At 31.9% G+C, this 18,367-nt stretch overlaps 2 protein-coding genes across 10 annotated transcripts; both read right to left on the bottom strand.

Annotated features, from left to right (window-relative positions):
• Nucleotides 1–5,241: 5,241 nt before the first annotated feature.
• On the bottom strand, nt 5,242–12,386 carry EMB3111 (Tetratricopeptide repeat (TPR)-like superfamily protein). Of its 9 annotated transcripts, none has more exons than XM_088222738.1 (6): nt 12,251–12,386; nt 9,309–10,194; nt 7,763–8,871; nt 7,536–7,679; nt 6,975–7,025; nt 5,242–5,605 (listed from the first exon to the last, which is right to left on the bottom strand). In XM_088222738.1, exons 2-3 carry the CDS (start codon nt 10,081–10,083, stop codon nt 7,871–7,873), a joined length of 1,776 nt encoding a protein of 591 aa, XP_088078864.1. In that variant the 5' UTR covers nt 10,084–10,194; nt 12,251–12,386; the 3' UTR covers nt 5,242–5,605; nt 6,975–7,025; nt 7,536–7,679; nt 7,763–7,870. The 9 variants fall into 9 exon arrangements, with proteins under 9 accessions (XP_088078864.1, XP_088078861.1, XP_088078860.1 ...); XM_088222735.1 differs by having other exon boundaries at nt 7,591–7,679; XM_088222734.1 differs by having other exon boundaries at nt 6,975–7,679.
• A 1,195-nt stretch (nt 12,387–13,581) lies between these two features.
• LOC110807899 (UPF0496 protein At2g18630-like) lies at nt 13,582–15,725 on the bottom strand. Its single transcript, XM_088223221.1, has 2 exons — nt 15,711–15,725; nt 13,582–15,623 (listed from the first exon to the last, which is right to left on the bottom strand). The coding sequence occupies exon 2, from the start codon at nt 14,901–14,903 to the stop codon at nt 13,686–13,688; it is 1,218 nt and encodes a 405-aa protein (XP_088079347.1). The 5' UTR covers nt 14,904–15,623; nt 15,711–15,725; the 3' UTR covers nt 13,582–13,685.
• Nucleotides 15,726–18,367: the final 2,642 nt, after the last annotated feature.

Below are 18,367 nucleotides of genomic sequence, written 5' to 3'. Positions count from 1 at the left end.
AATACTTTAGCAGTAAATATTTAATTATTTTCATAAATCAGATAAATATGATCTTGGTAGCCTGAAAATATTTTGTTTATTACAAAATTAAAATAAATAATAAATATAATTAGTAATATTTTTCAAAAATTAAATACCTTAAGGTTATTCATATAGTTGTTAAATTAATGATGTCTCTAACTATTTCTTTTTTTTTTTTATTATTGGATGATTTATATTTATACCAACTTTCTTGAATCTTTAAGTTGTATCCCTGTGTATTCTCCATTAAGAAAAATGATGATATCATCATTCTCAATATGCATATAATACATAATAAAAGAAATATATCAATTTTTAAAAAATTCCCATTTAACAATTTAATTAAATGGAGAACAAAAAAAAAAAGAAGAAAAAACTACTATCAAATTATATACGTACGTATACATATATATATATATATATATATATAAAAGATATTTTTGTCATCTTTCGCAGTTACAGCTTGCATAAGTTAATGTGATGCATGACTCAGAGATGTCCAACTAGTTTTGTCTTGGCAAAAAAACAATATGATATTTCCACGGCAATTTCAGTGCAAACAAATAAGTTATCTGTAACCTTGGAACCAACATATTTGACGCTGCCAATAACGTTTTTAGTCACAGCAATCCCCTTAAATTAATGGCAGATCCACATGCACATTGTTTCCGATTTCAAATGCAGGTTTTAAGTAAATTAATTTAAGACTGTGTAATTAACTTAATTATTTTCATAATTTAATACATCCCTGATAAATTAATCTACTCTGAAAACAACTTAATATTACGGACATATATTTTGTATTAAATGCATGTACTTGAATATAATTAAGGCATTATATTTAATGTTAGATGCATGCATGCATTTATATATAACTTGCATGCGTTATATAATCTGCTAGTTAGTATACGAATTAAGAAGTAGAGTTGTATATTTTATTAAGAAAGACATGATTCAAAGATTAAGAGATGAAATACGGATTAAAAAAAATGAAGCTTCAAAGAAGTAAAGCTTTGAGATGAAGTTAAATAAGTCTATTAATACTCTATTCATAGACCAGTTTCAGTGTCTAGCAGAAATTTTCTTGTTGACAATGATAATTAATTATGAAATTTAGTTTAATTATAGATGCATATCATCATCATCATCATCATCATAATTATAGTCTTATAAAATTATGTTTTCCTCAAATTGCATATTATTGAACGTATATGCTATTTTAATTTAATTTCAAAATGATTAAATTTTTAAAATACTAAAATAGAATAACAATAGCTAGTATAATTGTGCTGCTAAATACATATTACGAAAAACAAAAAAATAAAATAAAATAAAAATACATGTATAGTGGGTGTTAAGAAACTAACAAAATACATATAGAACAATATACTCCATTTTTTTTCTTTCAAAATTAATATAATTTAGAATTTGTTATCCTAATTATTGATTAAATTCAATACAACCTTTTTTTAAAAAAAAAAATCAAGATACCTAATTAAATTCTGTAAATTGATTCAAATGAGTACGATTTGAACATATCATCAAAACCTTAGTTTTTAAGATTGAACAAATCTATCTTTCATTCGGAACAGAAACTCTATAATCACTCTTCATTCTCGTAACATCTATATGTTACATATAATCACCAAAATATTTTTTTAAAATATACGAAATAGAATGATTTTCACTTGAATCCCAACTCTTTTTTTCTTTTTTTTTTTTCAATGTATAACTTAAAAACCCGAAAATATAAACTTAAGAGAATTGACAAAATTATTTTTGAATCTTAAAATTTTTAATAAGTTTCTCTCACAAATTTCCAAAAATCTCAAAATAGTGAAACTGTAATAGCCCGAAACTAGAAGAGAAATAAATTTATTAATTTAATGCGGAAGCGTATAATAACGTTAAGTTTTACATTCCTTATACATAATTTGAATGCTCAATATGGTTATGAAAATGTCGCTTTCATAGCGATTTATAAAAAAAAACGAAATAAACATATGAAAATAGTAAATAAATATTGTAGGGATGTTAACCTCTACTATCTCTTGACGTGATCTGGGGGACACCTACTCACAGCTTTCCTACTGATTAGGATCTGGGTCTTGGTCTTCTTGATCTGAAATAGTTAATAGGGTTGAGTTATATTAACCCAATAAGAATATCACACTACTCACCGATACGGAAACTGAATGTTGGTAAAAAATATATAAAACGACTAATAGAACTCTTAATTTAAGTAAGTTCATTTATTCCAAGGAAAATTATTTATTACATACTTACCGTTATAAAATTTCTAAAATCAACCTATAGAGACAATAACTCAAAAAACATTATGATTTCTTATACGAGTGAGTAAGAACAACAACTTTTTCTATTTTTATGTGTTTACTGGTACCTCTGGGGGTTTATAGAGATATCCTCCTATGTGTGAATTCAATATCTAAACTTGTCAATTATTTGGTCGTCTCCATATCCCGTTCGATATGAGCGCCAAAAATATCATCTCTCGATACCCCATCTGGTATGAGGGTGAATCGAGCAATTCTCAAATCCTGTCCGCTATGTGCGTCAAAAATACCATCCCTCGATACTCCGTCCTGTATGAGATGACGTTCACAATATGGTTCCCTATGTACCCGGTCCGTCCACCATCTCCCAAGATATCCAGTAAAACAACAATTTGTTAATTCACATCATCAAGCAATTTTTCATTTGTATATAAATTTTATGTTTCACAATCAATTGTAAATCACGCAAAACAAGCGATATATGTATTAAAAAAACATAATTGAATTATTTAACTATTTCAATATATTATCATGTATTTAAAGTTGTACAAGCAAATAATCAGTTAAATAAGACAAATAAATAAGTAACCGGTTCTAGTTCTATTAATAACCTATAATTATTTTCAAAATTTTTTAAATTTCACAGAATACCATATTATTAATTTTTAAATTTTAATTTCATAACAGGGAATAAGATGAGGGATTCTTACCCGAATTGATGTATGAAACATCGTATTTTCTACTGCACTTCTTGACGGTCCTTTGATTGCCTGAATTTTCCTGTGGAGATTAAACACACTCCACATACCTAAAAAAAATACCCTAAAAACTCAAAATCGGTATTAAAAATCTTTTCTGGCCTATTTCGAAATTCTGGCACGGTGGTGTTTTGCCTCGGTCTGGCCGTTTTCGACTGATTTAGGCCGATTTCGGTCGATTTTATATATCCCTGCGAAAAAATACATTGTGGAGTCTCGGTTGGCCTAAAAAAAATAAAGAAACTGAAACCTACTGGTGGTGGAGTTTCCAGTGCGGTGGCTCTGCCAGCTCTCCTTCGCGGCTGGGATTCCTCCTTCGGTCAACCTGCAGAAAACAGAATGGTGAACACAACGGTAGAAAAATTGCAAGAAACGAAAATCGGGAAGGGGCTCATCAGAGAGGGTTGTGGGTTTTGGGTCGCAGCGCGCCTTTCCAGCTCACTTGGCATTCGTTTTGCTCCGATATGGCCACAGGGGTGCTCATAATCAATTTCCGAATAAGTAAGAGAATTTTTACTTTTTTTGGCGGTCGAAGGTGGCTCCGGTACGGCGATGGTCGGCGGTCAGCTCCTTCTCTGGCATCTAATTCTTCTTTTCTGACGGGTGGAGGCTGGCGGTTAGGGTTCGGATTTTGTGTGATGTGAAATATTTATACCAATTCCGCGTTAATCTGGGTCGTCCATCGCGATCGATCACGTTCATCTGATCGCGCCTAAAAAGAAAACGAATCTGAACCGTTCATCGCGTTTGATTTCGACCGTTCGATCGACCTAAAGAAAAATAAATCAGAATCGTTCATCATGTTTAATCTCGATCGTTCGATCGCGCCTAAAGGGAAAGCAGATCCGGACCGTCCACGTGCAAGATCGATCTTGAGTCGTTTGATCGCGGGGCACGCGGATCACCAGCGTGCTTGATCACGCGGCGCGCTCCAGTTCATCAAGACTGTTGACTATGTAGTCCTACATGGCTAACTTTTCTCTAATTGCACTTTGACCCTCCTGTTTTTAATTTTTCTTTCAAAAACTCCATACGAACTCAAATTTTCATCTATTCTTTCCAAAATTATATTCAATTTCGTCCATAATTTATTTTTTTTCATAAATTCAATCAAATTAAAATAAAATAAATTTTTTTAATTATTATATATATATATTCATAATCAGTAAATATTATCCCGGACTAATTTTTGGATTCGGATGTTATAATAACGAAAGAAAAGAATAAAAAATCAAATATAGCATGCAACATCAATTGCAACAGGGAGATCAAACTTGTCTTATTCATAATCAAATTCCTCAAAAACCCATGTAGAAATACTCATTGATTTTGGAATAAATTCAAATTTGATTTAAACACTACTAAAAGGTGACCCAACTAGATTTTCTTTTTCTTTTCAATTGGAGTCATAGTTTTTTTACCCACTTAAAGCAAGATACTAATGGCGTGGTATCACTTGAACGGTAAGACATATCATAGCACGAGTTGAAGAGCCCCGACTGGAACAATTTTTAGTCCAATAACTTTCTAACACTAAAAAGAGGCGACACCCTGCTAAAATTTTGATTCAAAATTCCAAATGCGCTGCCTTTTTATTTATTTATTTATTTATTATTAACCATGGTATGCTTAACTTCTTGTGCATTCACATATTCGTATAGCATGTAACTATTGTGCTTAAAAAAATTTATTTATTAAACTTTAAAAAAATCACAAAAAATATGTTTAGTTTTTAACAATTACAAAAGAATACAGTATTTATCTGTTTCTATTTCTTAATATACTTTCGAAAAGCTTTTTAATTAAACAGCTGTTAAGCAACGTATAGTATATTTTTTATTTAACTTAAAAGTTTGAAATAAATAATAAGTGCCTTATAAAGTTATATTCATACTTCGAAGGATCAATAAATCTTCCCAATAAGCCAAAAAAACTGTTGATTGATTCTTTAAAAAAGCACCCCCAAAAAGTAAAAATTGAAAATTAGGTAATCAAGAGCACTGATTAATTGGAATATCTTATAGTTACATATTTTATGACAAATATAAAGTTAATCATTTTATGATATTTTTTAATCCATGTCCTTAAAACATTTATAATTCAATTCAGTGAACATTACAACCTGTAGAAGTCAAGGGAAGACATCATAAAATACTAAATTTACAAAGTTTAATATAACCTTAATTTTTTATCAAATTATTAATAAAAATATAATATTACCTTAACATACAATATAATATGTCTATCCAAAAGTCTAACACATTCTCATGAAATATTAAATCCTACTATCCTACCATTACAATTGTATCACTACCTTTCGGTATAAAACCATCAACTTATTCCTCTAGTATATTATATATAACCATCCACCATCAACAAATCAATGGTTGTCCTTCTGTGCATGTCTAATTAAGTTTTATTTCTAAAATACAGAAACACATACCTTGCAAGCATTGCTGCCACAATCTTTGCAAGTCTGGACTTGATGCCCCATAATATGTTATTGTCATGGCAATTCTTCACCCTTCCTATCTGTGTACATTCAAAGAAAACCTATTAAATCAACCATTTCAAACACAAAATTAAAGTGAGACAATATAAGTGAAAGAAAACTAAATAAAAGAATCACCGACAAGACCAATCCATCATGTCACAGCTCCAAGTTTCTTGCACTCGTTGCATATAAGTGCTTTCAATCTAAAAAGTATCTTAGCATTATATACTCTCATTTGAAATGAGAATAGTATAATCTGAACTCGAGTCATATAACCAGAATCTTTAGAAAATAAAAGGTGGTATATCTTTTCCTCCATAAAGGCATTATCCTGTGAACGCCTGCAGGCCCTTCTTCTCCTCAAAGAATTATATTTCATGAACATTACCACTTATGTTTGAAACCAACTATTTTTCTGTGCCTAATGAAGGACGAATCCCTTTCTCTCTCACGTTTTTGTAAATTTTATCTCCCAGAGACAAGTAGACACGATCAAAGAAATGTAGGCAGCAATGGTTTCCTGATCATCGAGCAATAAATGAAAAATCTTTGCAGCACAAAGAGGTATACTAGCACATCCAAGCCTATAAATTAAGAATGACACCACAAGATATAACCCCAGAGATTCTCCAGCCTATAAACATTTTCTTCAACTATTTCAACCACTTCTGCTCTTATTTGTCGACCCTCCTCACTCGTCTCATCTTTCAACCCCAGCTCACATTGGCCGACCTCTTCCTTTTTGTTGTAGGCCTATGCCTAATCACATCGCCCATCACCTTCAATTCATCAATATTTATGACTTAATGTTTTAGCTTATAAGTTGAAGTCATTTTTTATTCTTAAGTTATGGACTAAATGTTCTAAACACTCTTTAGAGCCTAAAAAATGATAATGTAGTTCATAGATGGCAATGAAACAGGATTAGAGAAGAGTTATCCTGATTTTTGTTATGTGAGGGCAAAGAGATTTAGCTTCTGCAATTGTTAGAAACCAAACCAAATTGAACCATTTATCGGATGCAGTTTCCTAAGTTTGTTTAATTCTTAGATTAGCTTGAGACGTTATTTCATGTGCACCCCCGCTTGATGCTCCAGAGCATGTTGGAATCTTTCTGAACAATGTTACAAACTCCATTGTAGTCACGAGGTTATGCTTTATGGTCTATTTTGTTTTGGGTGCAGGAGAGAACAGTCGCCACCATAATAACTCCTACCACCACAACGAACATGATCACAAAATATACAAGATCAGCAATTCCTCAAAGTGAAACCCTTTCCTTCCTAAATAAATTTTGTATCTAAATTTCCTTCCTGTTCCTCTAAATTTATTTATTTTTTTGAGATAAAAGTACGAAAGTTGTATTGATGTAAATTCTTCTAAATTTAAATTTAAAATTCCACATACTCCTTTCCTTTTCTTCCCACTAGAATCCCCTGAGACTGTACCTGCATATTTCTGGTTTACAAAATACTATCAATTAGTTACTGCTCCAGTTGTATCTTTACATCAATGAAAAGTGATGATGATGATGATATGAAACTAAAATTAAAGATGTGTTCATAAATATTCAAATTCCTCTTAATGGATTATCAAAAAATAATGGATTATCACAAAATATTAGCAAATATTCATACATCAATGTCATTATAAGACAGAATCCTGAAATTCACATTGCAAGGTTAATTTCTCATAACATTAAAACAACAGTATCGAGCCAGAACCAACGCCAGGTTTAACAACTAATCACTTACATGTGGATACTAGTTTTTTTCCCTAACAAGGGACTATATAGAAAGCAGCTTCATGGATCAATATACTATCTTTTCTTTAATATATAAAAAAAAGTGAATGACAGTCTAAATCTTCACGTGCAAAATAGTCATCCAAATCTTAACCAACCAGAACGGAAGTACAATGCAAATTCTGCAAGATAACCTCAACATAAAGCATAAAAAGGAAGTGAACCTTTCAATCAGTTCCAGTTGATAATAGAAGATTTTATCTCCAGAGATCAATTTACCTCCACAAGAGTAGAAAGTTTCTTCTCACTGCTTTTCTCATACTGACACTTTAGTACCATGAAAAGTTTGGCCAAAAAAACTCCGATGGCTACCAAACAGATTAAGATTTCAGAATATATTAAATTATTTCAAAAATAATTCAAAATATAATACTTTAAGAAGATTCTTCACCTGATAAGCAAGAGTTGGAGAATCGAAGGCTCAGCACTCGAACTTTCTTGTAGTCATCTCATAAATAGAATCCCATCGAAACTGAAATAGGTATGATCTGACATTGACTCATATGGCCATATTGATAGAAAATAAAAGGTTACATATCTTTTCCTCCACGCAGGCATGATCCTGTGAATGATCAGCATCCACCAGCAGGCTTTTCTTCTCTTTCTGAAAGGATTCTATTTCATGGACTTTGCCACTTTTTTGAAGACCAGCTATTAGAACATCGTATGTGCCTAATGAAGGACGAATCCCTTTCTCTCTCATGTTGTTGTAGATTTTAAGAGCTTTATCAGCATTGCCAGCAGAGAAGTAAACACCAATTAGAGCAGTGTAACCAGCAGTGCCTTTCCGATCATCTGACAATAAATCAAACATCTTTGCAGCATAAACAGGTTTTCTAGCACATCCAAATCTATAAATTAGGAGCGCCACAAGATACACCCCCAGAGAGTGTCCAGCCTTCATCATTTTTTCAACAATCTCAACCACCTTTGAAATCATATTGGACCTTATCAAAATGCCTACTAATGCAAGATATGCATTTCTTTCAAGGTTTAAGCCCATCTTTACACTGTACTCAAATGCCAATAAAGCACCCACAGGTCTGCAATGATCACAGTTCACCTCGATGATGGTTGAAATAATATGGGAATCCAATTTTATGTTCCTATCTACTATTCCAGCAAGTAAATTGTCAACTGCAATCAGATTTTGTTTCTTCAAGAGAATCAACAGAAGCCCCGTGTCCAAAGTAACATCACATGCACTATTACATTCGAGTGCCTCCTCATCACTGACACAATAAACAAAAATATGAGGACTGACTTCTCTGACTAGATCATCACTTTCACCGGAAACTGTTAGAGTTTCAAGAGCTTCTATAAATACAGGGTAGCGAAGCGCAACACCACATTCTTTCATATACTGAAGTATTTGGGCCATTGTCCTTCTGTCCCCTGCTTCACAGCATTTTTCGACCAAAATATTGCAGGCAGCTTTATCTGGTTTTACCCCAGCTTTTTGCATTTCGAAGAAAATCTTAACAGCTTCTTGACACTTGCCTGTAACCAATCATGAAATATTTAACAAAGACAGCCAATACAAGAAAGTGGAACGAAGAAACAGATTACAAAATACAGGAAGATCAAGAGGTCAAGATTCATGACATGTAACACATTTTTTTAGCCCAGTCTTTGTCTTTAACGCCATTTAAGCCAAATAGACCAAGATTGCCTGGACATTATTTCAAGAAGTGAACAACGCATCTGCAGCAGTCGGACTAATACTACAACTAATCTGGCTGTGGATGAAAAACCAAGGACAGGATAGGAAAAATATTATCTACCAAAGGGTTTTCGAACTAATAACGGCTAAAACTACCAACATCGTTCAACCTCGCCAAGTTGATATTATTACTACCTGAAACTAGAAATTCCACTTTAGACAATTCAACAAACGAAATAAGTACAATATATGAACAAGGAAGACTCACACTAACCAGCGCCAATAAGATAATCCATTAGCACTGTATAGGTGTGGCAATTAGGTGAGATCCCAGATTGAAGCATCTCCTTATAGGCATCTGTGGCCTCCTTCACTCTGCCATGGTTGAACAGAACCTTTATGTAAGCAGTGTAAGAGACAACAGTAGGATAGCACCCATTTGCTTTCATTTCCTTCCACAATCCCACCGCTCCATCAACATCCCCTGAACTCGAAACCCAGTGCATAAGCGAAGTGTAGGTGACTGCATCAATTTTTATACCCTTTTCTTGCATTTTCTCGAAAACAAAGTGCATGGACGAAATCCTCCCAGCTTCACCAAAAATATCGAGCATTGTCGTGTAAGTGAACTGGTCATGCTTGAACCCCTTCAGCTGTGAGGCCCAGTTGAAAAAGAGCCATGCTTTCTGCATTGGAGGGTGGGACTTGAGAACCTGATTAACAGTATAAGAGTCCCATTTTATGGGAAGCTTCTCAAGCTGGTCTTGAGCAGAGTCCCAAGTGTTAAACTTGAGGATTTTGTGTATTTTTGATAGGGTGTCTCTCATGTAATGTTGTTTGGGTTCCAAAGGTTGGTCTTGGATTCTGTTTGATGGTTTTCTTCGAGTTTGGCTGAATCGCTTGACAGGTCCTTTGGGCTTGTACTGGCAGGAGTGTGTAGATCTAATGAAATGTTTGCAATAGCAAAATGAGTGGTTATTGTGTGTGTATATGGTAAAGGTTTGTATGAACTTTTCGAGAATTGCATGGAAGCGATGAGAACTTGGCATTTATGTAAGTGAAAAAGGACAGATTATTCATTTACAAAAACACTGTTTGGTTATCGTGGCCCACAGGCTGGGTGCTAGGTAGACTTACAAGGATTGATGAGAGAAAGAGACCTAGAAAAATCAAATTTTGTTATTCTAGGTAACATAATATATCATAAAAGAAAATAATTATCAGGAAATGTATACATCTAAGTGTTTCAATGACCATCTAGTAAAACAAGATAAGCAAAGACTGCAAGTGGAAATAATGGACAATTAAGAGGGAACGTATTAAATAAAATCAGAGATTAAAACTTTGAACGTAAACAGAAAATACTTATACAGAATTAAACTCTAAACATATCCTTTTACAATGTTAAATATTCTGGGTTTGACCACAGTGGAGTTACCAAGCAGGAGAGCTCTCACAACTATGACATTGTGGCTCAATCACCACTAATCTTTTAAGGAAGAAATAACGACTAAATATGCACTGATTTAAAAGAAACTGAATTTGAAAAAATAGTATAAGGTTGGATGCATGAAGCACAAATCTTGTAGTATAGGCTATTGTCAGGAACCTTGCTCATGGTTCTGATTTTGAGTTGATTCGAAGAAAGAAAAAAAAGAAGAGAGATAGTCAAGAGAGAGAGAGAGAGAGAGAGAGAGAATTTCAATTGCTTGAACTTCAGTATTTTCTGAATGACATTTCCAAACAAAAGGCAATATTTATAAGCCAGGTCTGGGAAAGGTGCGCCTGTCTGTTAGGCGAACCTGTTGGTTACAACAGCCCGAGCCTCCTCCTGGTGCAAGTGGGTTTAATTACAACAGTCAAACATCCCCGACCAAGTGGATGTGGTTACAACAGCAGACTTCCCCAATCAAGTGGCAAGTGATCAACTTGGAATTTGATTAAATGACACTTCTAGCCTTTTCCTTCCCACTTTACCCCTTTTTCTACAATACACTTTAAAAGGCTTCCTTACAGCTATCTAATTATAAGTAACATTTTTACTTATGTGCCAAACCTTTTATTCTTTTTTTATGTGATTATTTTCTTCCCAAATAAGAGAGGAATGATAAGACAAAAAAGGTTCCATAAAACTAACTTTCTCTCAAAGAACATGAGGAAATGAAAAGAAAACTGAGCTAATATGATGAAATGACATTCTTAAGATGTTATCAGGAAAAGAAAATGTGAAAACCTTGAAATGCAGAGTAGAATAACAAAAGAAAATAATTGATTAAAGACATAAAAATAAATGGAATACCAAACTGTGAAGCAAAAAGATAACTGGAAACACAAAAAGGCCAGGCTTCCATAGAAACAGTAAAAACAAATTAAACCGAGAAAGGGAGGGGGATTTATTAAAGTAGACGCAAAAGCAACAGCAGAATAGAGTTAAATGAAGGAAAAACTATTTCAAATACAGACAGATTCTTGGCCCTAAGAAGAAAACTAAACCACGAGAAGAATAATAAAAACAGAAAACAATCTGGATAGGTTTTCAACTATTTATCAATTTTGCCCTCAGAAACCAGGACATCAGTAAACACTGATTCAACTTTTAAAAAGAATAAGAAGAAAAAAAAGACCAGAAGACAACTGGAAAGAAAAAAAGGACCGTGAGAGCAGCCACAATGGCTAGAACCTCGAATTGATGTGCTGATTTTAGGATCCCTTCTCTGTCCCTAACGACAAACTGTCCGGTTAAACAATTTCCAGCAAAAGAAATGAAAGCCAGGGTGTAAAAAGGAACATTTCAAAATATAAATAATTGAATAGAAGCCTCTATGAAGCACAAGAAGGATGGGTAAGGAATCTGTTATCAGCACCTTAGGGGGTTAAAACCCTAGTGTTTGAAGTTCGTGAAGTAACACATAAAAGGAAATTAACCAAAAACAGAGATTAATATCTCACGATGAACACAGATTCAAGTAAACTTTTACAGACAAAATCAACTAAAGCGTGACAAGTCAATGTAAAGGACTAATCAAATTAACATAACCATCAACATTTTGTTAAACCTATCATAAGCCAAATGCATCTCAACACTGAACCAGTACTCAGATTCAAGGTTAAATAAATAGTCCACATATGTCATATATCCAGCTAAGAGAACAAAAAATACACCATAGTAGAGGTCGCTTGGAGTCAAAACAGGGAAAATATGGAGTGAGAGTGGACCTTTCGATGGATTTTCGATTGGAGAAACAGACGACGAGCGAGAGAGCGGCATATGGCGGGTTTCGGCGTGGAAAGAGAGTGAGAGCAGTCTGAGTTGGGGAATGTTGTTTTTATTTCACAAAGAGAAATTGGAAGAATTTTATTAATAAAGTTTTTACTTAAAAATTTGTAAACTTGATGCTTTATAATATAATAATTTTTGAATAAGTTATCTTTAGAAGAAATTCATAAATTTATATAATTTGTATTTAATTAAAAGAAGGTACATGTTGTATTAAGATACAATTTCATGTGAAATTATAATAATATATTATAAAATACTATAACAAATTCATAAATTTGTGTAATTTATTTGAAATTTATATTTAATTAAAAAATTGTATATAATTTGGAATGAAATTAGAATAATATATTCTAAATTATACTAAAATTAATTTTTAATTAAAAAAAAAAAAAGGGAAAAGTATTCTGATGGATTTTTTTACCGTTAATTATAATTATAATAATAATAATAATAATAAATAAATTACTTAGTTAATTATATTTCCCATAGTGAGTGATGATTTTAATCTCTAATAAGAGTAAATTTTATTTATATTTAAATTTCTCAAACCAATTGAGCAAATAAATGAGTGCAGTTAGTGGCGGTCTGAGTAGAAAGATGTTTCTTTAGTGCCTTAATGGTTATTTTCTTTGTTACTAAAAGTAAGTCGAGTATAAATTTTTGCAATTATGTGTATTAAAAAAAAAAAACAAACTTAGTAAATATTTTTCTCTTCGTCTTATAATAAAATGTCTCATTTTAATTTTATTTATATTATTTAATTTTTATATCAAAGTTGAGATTGTAAAAGTGCTAAAAACACAATAGAATCATACAATATAAGCATTTGATTACTATTACATTACATTTCCTTTTAAGCTTATTATATTTTCATCTAATTTTTTAACCTTAATTATTTGATGTATAATATGAATTATGATTTCGATATAGTTGAATCAACTCCTTCTCATGTCTCAAATTACACAATGATGAATTTTTATTTCTGCCAACCAATGAGATAATCCACAAAATACCCAACTTACATTATTTTCCTTCAACTTTCTATTTTTTTTTCCTGGGTTATATTCATAATTTTATTCTAAAGTGATGATCATATAATAAATAATTGTTCATCATAATTTCCATAGCTTACACTACTTCAACAAAAGAAGAATCTAATGCAACATAAGCAAATTTAGCAACAATCAGAGACACAAGATAGATGCAGACTATTGATTTTTAAAATATGATAAAGGTGTCATTTTTAAAAAAAAGTAGGGAGTAAAGGTGATCAATAATACAAGTTTTCTCTATAATTGGTCAAATAAACGTAGTACAATGAGTATTTCCTTAATTCAATGCACAATCAGTAGTAGCTTATGTAAATCTCAGCTATAGCATTACCACAGAATCTTCATCGGCCGTCGACTGGGTAGGATGCCTGATTATTCTCTGCAAAATCACTGTCCTCGCCCTCCTTATACCACGGCTGCATTTATCAGCATGTCTACCTAAGTCTTCAATGGTTTCCATAAAGACGTCCAACTTCTTCTTGATCTCGTCTATTGCAAGCCTCACTGCGTCTTCTCTATTTGCAAACTCGGCCTTTTGCAACATGGACTCAATCTCAATTTCCAACTTGTTGACAAGCAACCGAATATTATCCATATCCTTGACTGTGATGTAAGTGCCAAGGTACAATGAGTTTAACAGCTCCTTCTGCCTCTGAACCTCTTTCTCATATCGTCTCCAAAGATAGTTGCACCATTTCCCCATAGTGCCAATTGGAACTGTCAAGGCTCCAGCTAACGCAGTCACCACAGGAGGTGCAGCAACAGCAGCTGCCACCACTGAGAAAATCAATACCGAAACAAAAGCTGCGACGAACAAGACATTCGTCACCTTCCTCCATGTCCCTAAAGACTTTAATTTCTTATCAAGCTTTCTTTTCTGAGCTTGCAATTTTCCCAGCATCTTTACCTGCTGCACATATACTGACTGAAACAATTTAAAAAACTCGTCAGTAAATGGGTTACCAGCCTCCTTAAATTTGTTTAGGTCTTCCAAAGTTTTCGTGAACCTCGTCTCCAGAACCCCATCTTGCAATCCCACCTCTTCTTCAAACTGCTTAACTGCAAGCTGAATGATTACCTGGCTGTTTCGAGCTCGCTTAAGGCAATTCCCTAGGGCAGTACAGAAGTCCAATGTCTGGATACTGCTCTCAAAATAATCCTCCACTAAGGAGAACAGTTCATCATTTTTCCAAATATCTTTCTTGCATTCTAAAATGACTTTGACTATATCTTGATTCATGTCAAGTAGGCATTCAGTAACTTCTCTGAGTGAGTCAAAAGACAAAGCTTGAACCTCAGCACCCGTAACAAGCGAGTTGATGACTCGGCTTGTGCGGCCATGAATGCTGGCATCAATGGATTGTAACTCCGGGTCGATGATACAGGCTTCCTCGTATGAGCTCAGATCAGCTGCATATCGATAACCTGCGTTGACTTTTAGCTGAATTGGCGGCGTATTATCGCCTTTCTTTTCGCTAGATTGTCGAGTTGGTGGCGTATCATCGCCTTTCTTTTTGCTAGATTGTCCTCCCATCATTTGTTACGATTATCAAGATTCTCAACAAAGGAAACGCAGGAACCAGAATAAAAAACTATAAAGTCAAGGGTTTATAACGAAGAACAAAAAAGGACAAACTTTGAGCTTTAGCTCAAGTGAATTCCAACTGAGTTTCCAACAGGATTGAACAGAGCAGCTTTGGAGTAAAAATGGGCTTTCAATATTTAGGCACTCGAATCAAAACCGGGTCTCATCGCCATTTTATCACTAATAAGATCTAAATCTTAAACACCCAGAAGCAATCTTTCAAATTCTGGTTCAAACAGAGAATTCACGGCGAATAAATCTGAGAAAACAAATACCCAAGGAAACCCTAAAAGAGTACCTGAATTTGAGCTGAAACGGCGAAGGTAAAGGTGATTTTTCTCTCACGTGAATCCTCCGCAGAATAGAAGCAAGCTGAGACAATCATGTGGTAATCGTAGATCCATTTCAACCCTCTCTCAAAATGCGGCAATTACTTGAAACCCGACAAGGATTGATGAGAAAGTGACAGAAAGTTTAATATTGGAAAAGTCAGTGGAGGGTATAATCGGAAGCAAACACAACTTGTACGCGTATTAGAACGAACCGGAAAGTGGAGGGAAGTGTGAGAAAAAGGAAAGGTAAGAGAGCACAAGTGTTGGGAACAGTAAGAGTGTTTGGTTTATGGATACTCTGGAATTTCAGCTTTGGCGGTGCGGTATTTCTCTCAATGGTCTGATTAAAAGACACAACAAAACAAAAAGATTCAGAAGGAAAAAAATGAAAAAAGAAAAGAAAACAGGTGACTGGAAGAAACCAAACCGCAAATGAAAATGGCGACGACGAGGACTCGAAGTGAAGAGACTCGGACAGATAAGGCGGAAACACCAAAGAAGCTTCCTAACTGACAAATTTGCCCCTGCGGCTGACGGATTTTTAACAAAGTTGAAAGGTTAATAATACTGAAGATTAATACTGAATTTTTTATTTTTAATTATTAAATCTATAAAATTATAAGTTTAATATTTACTCAATTTTAAGATAATAATTTATTATTTAAAATTTCAATAAAAAAAATTACAAGACATAAAACTATCTTTTAGTTAGAATAATATTTTCTTTAATATCTTATTATATTTATTTTTAAAATGTCGATATATTAAAAAATCAGGAACAGTTGGAAATTATATCTGTTAAATGTGAATGTTTAATGAGAAAATAATACTATACAAGGAAAGAGGGGAAGAAAAAGCTTGTCGTTTAAATATGTTTTTGTCGCGTTTAATGACAGCCGCCGGTCAAAGAATCATATTGACATGATTTCAACATTCAAATCCTCCTAATCCCGTGTCCAAACAACCTTTTTTTCCACATAACTTAATCGGAGTAATTGAAGCTGACTTTATTATTTCTAGAAATTGTTTTTATACCTATTATTTTTATGCATATTTTTTTAGTATTCCTAATATTTCCATATTCTTTTACTATATAAATTAAAACTGTTATTCTCCAAAAAAAATATTTCTCAAGTAAATTTTCTTTTTAATTTTGTAGTTATGTGATTGGTTAATTAATATTTGTATAATATTAATTTATATACTTATTCATGTACCGTATTAATTTGTCATATATTAATAAATTTAGTTGTAGTGTTATATAGTTTATTAATTTTTAATCATAGAGGGTTTTTGAAAAAATTTAGGCGTTATATTTAAAATATAATTTATACTTGATTTATAAATTATATTTGAGATCGGTTAAGTATTATAATAACTTGCATACTCTTAAAAAAAAATATATATATATATATATATATATATCTTAGAGTACAACTTCTCTAATAGCAAACAAAGCTCTCAAAAAAAAAAAATTAAATGTATTTTTTTTAATCTAAAAGTCAATATATTATTGATCAACCTTTATATATAGGATTCGATAAAAATAAACTACTCACAATAATACTAGAAGATTCGAAAAAATTATAAAATCATCTTATATGAATTAAATATTGTAATCACCGATCAGCAATTACTTAGATATAATCAACCTAACACTTAAATATTTATCACTATATATAATATAAATTCTTCTTATTAAACTTCTAACAATATGAACATTAAAATTCGCAAGATGTTTTGCCTTTGGTATTGTTCCTCAAGTTATTGGTATTATTTTAATATCTTATGTTGATAAAATACTTTGCACTTTCATTAATCAAAACAATTTAGTCTCACATGGTTAAAGTTATTTTCATATACATTTTTGAAAATATGTAGCTACCAAAATTTTGTTGTAGATGTATATTGAGAACAAGCTCAATGCATGTTTTTCAAAATTGAAATCAATGTAATTTACCTTTTTCTTAATGCAAATGTAAAGATAACAATATTGTGAAGTCTCAAGTCCAAACTCTTTATATAGGTAAAATCATAAATACTAATTAGGTTAGCATCCATTGGTTGACAATTCGTCTATTAAGATGGCTTATGGTTCACTCCATTTATTTTATTAGTAGTTTAGCATAACGAAGAAAACGTAAACGAAGAAAATTTTTGAAAATTTTTTTATTTCTCAAAAAATTTGATATTATGCATGATTATAAGTTTTTAATCAGTTACTACAACACTGAAAGAAATCAAAGATAATTATTAATAAAAATTTATGTTTCACATATTTTCAAACAAGTGACAAACACCATTTATATTATTTAAAATAACTTGTATAAAGAATAAATATAAATAGATCTTATTGATTCCAACTATGATAATAAATTTTTTTCTATTTCTAAAAATGGATTAAGCTCCATATTAATATAAATCATGTTACTCAAAATCAAGTTGTAACATTATTAGAAAGCAAAGACACAAGAGCAACGAAAATTTTTCTTTTATATGCTCAAAAGTAAAAATATCATTCACACTCTTTCAAAGTGTCCACATGCAAAAGAAAATATGAAGTGACATTATTGATTTGAACTATGATAAGAGTTTTGTTGTACTTCTTTCACAATGTGAATTAAGCTTAATGAATAATTGCATTACTATAATACCAATTACTACCTTTGGAAGATACATAAATGGTGTTATCTTTGTAAGTGTTATCATTAGGGTTTATCTTGAAATTTAAATAAATCCCTAAACGTAAGTATATTGTCATACCTTAATTTTGTTAGATGTTTGATTAATTAAAATTTAAAAAAATGCTTAATTTCTTAATGTAATTGTTTACTATTAATTAAAAATATGCATAAAATAAAAACAAATTTTTTTTTTAAACAAAAAATGGTGAGGAAATGAAATGAAAAATATAATAAAATAAAATAACAAATAAAATATAAATATATATAATATATCTAAAAGCTTCAATAGAAAGTTCGCTTGACTTTTCGAGGAAGTTTATTATTACAAAACTAAAGATAGATTGTGAAAAGAAATTCTATATTTCTTATTATATTTTGTTTACAGCTACTGCTCCTTTTA

The sequence above is a fragment of the Carica papaya genome, chromosome 6 (genome assembly GCF_054855325.1).
Source record: "Carica papaya isolate Zhongbai chromosome 6, ASM5485532v1, whole genome shotgun sequence".
NCBI classification, from domain to species: Eukaryota; Viridiplantae; Streptophyta; class Magnoliopsida; order Brassicales; family Caricaceae; genus Carica; species Carica papaya.
Note: the sequence above shows the minus strand (reverse complement) of the source record. Positions and strands in the feature narration are given on the sequence as shown.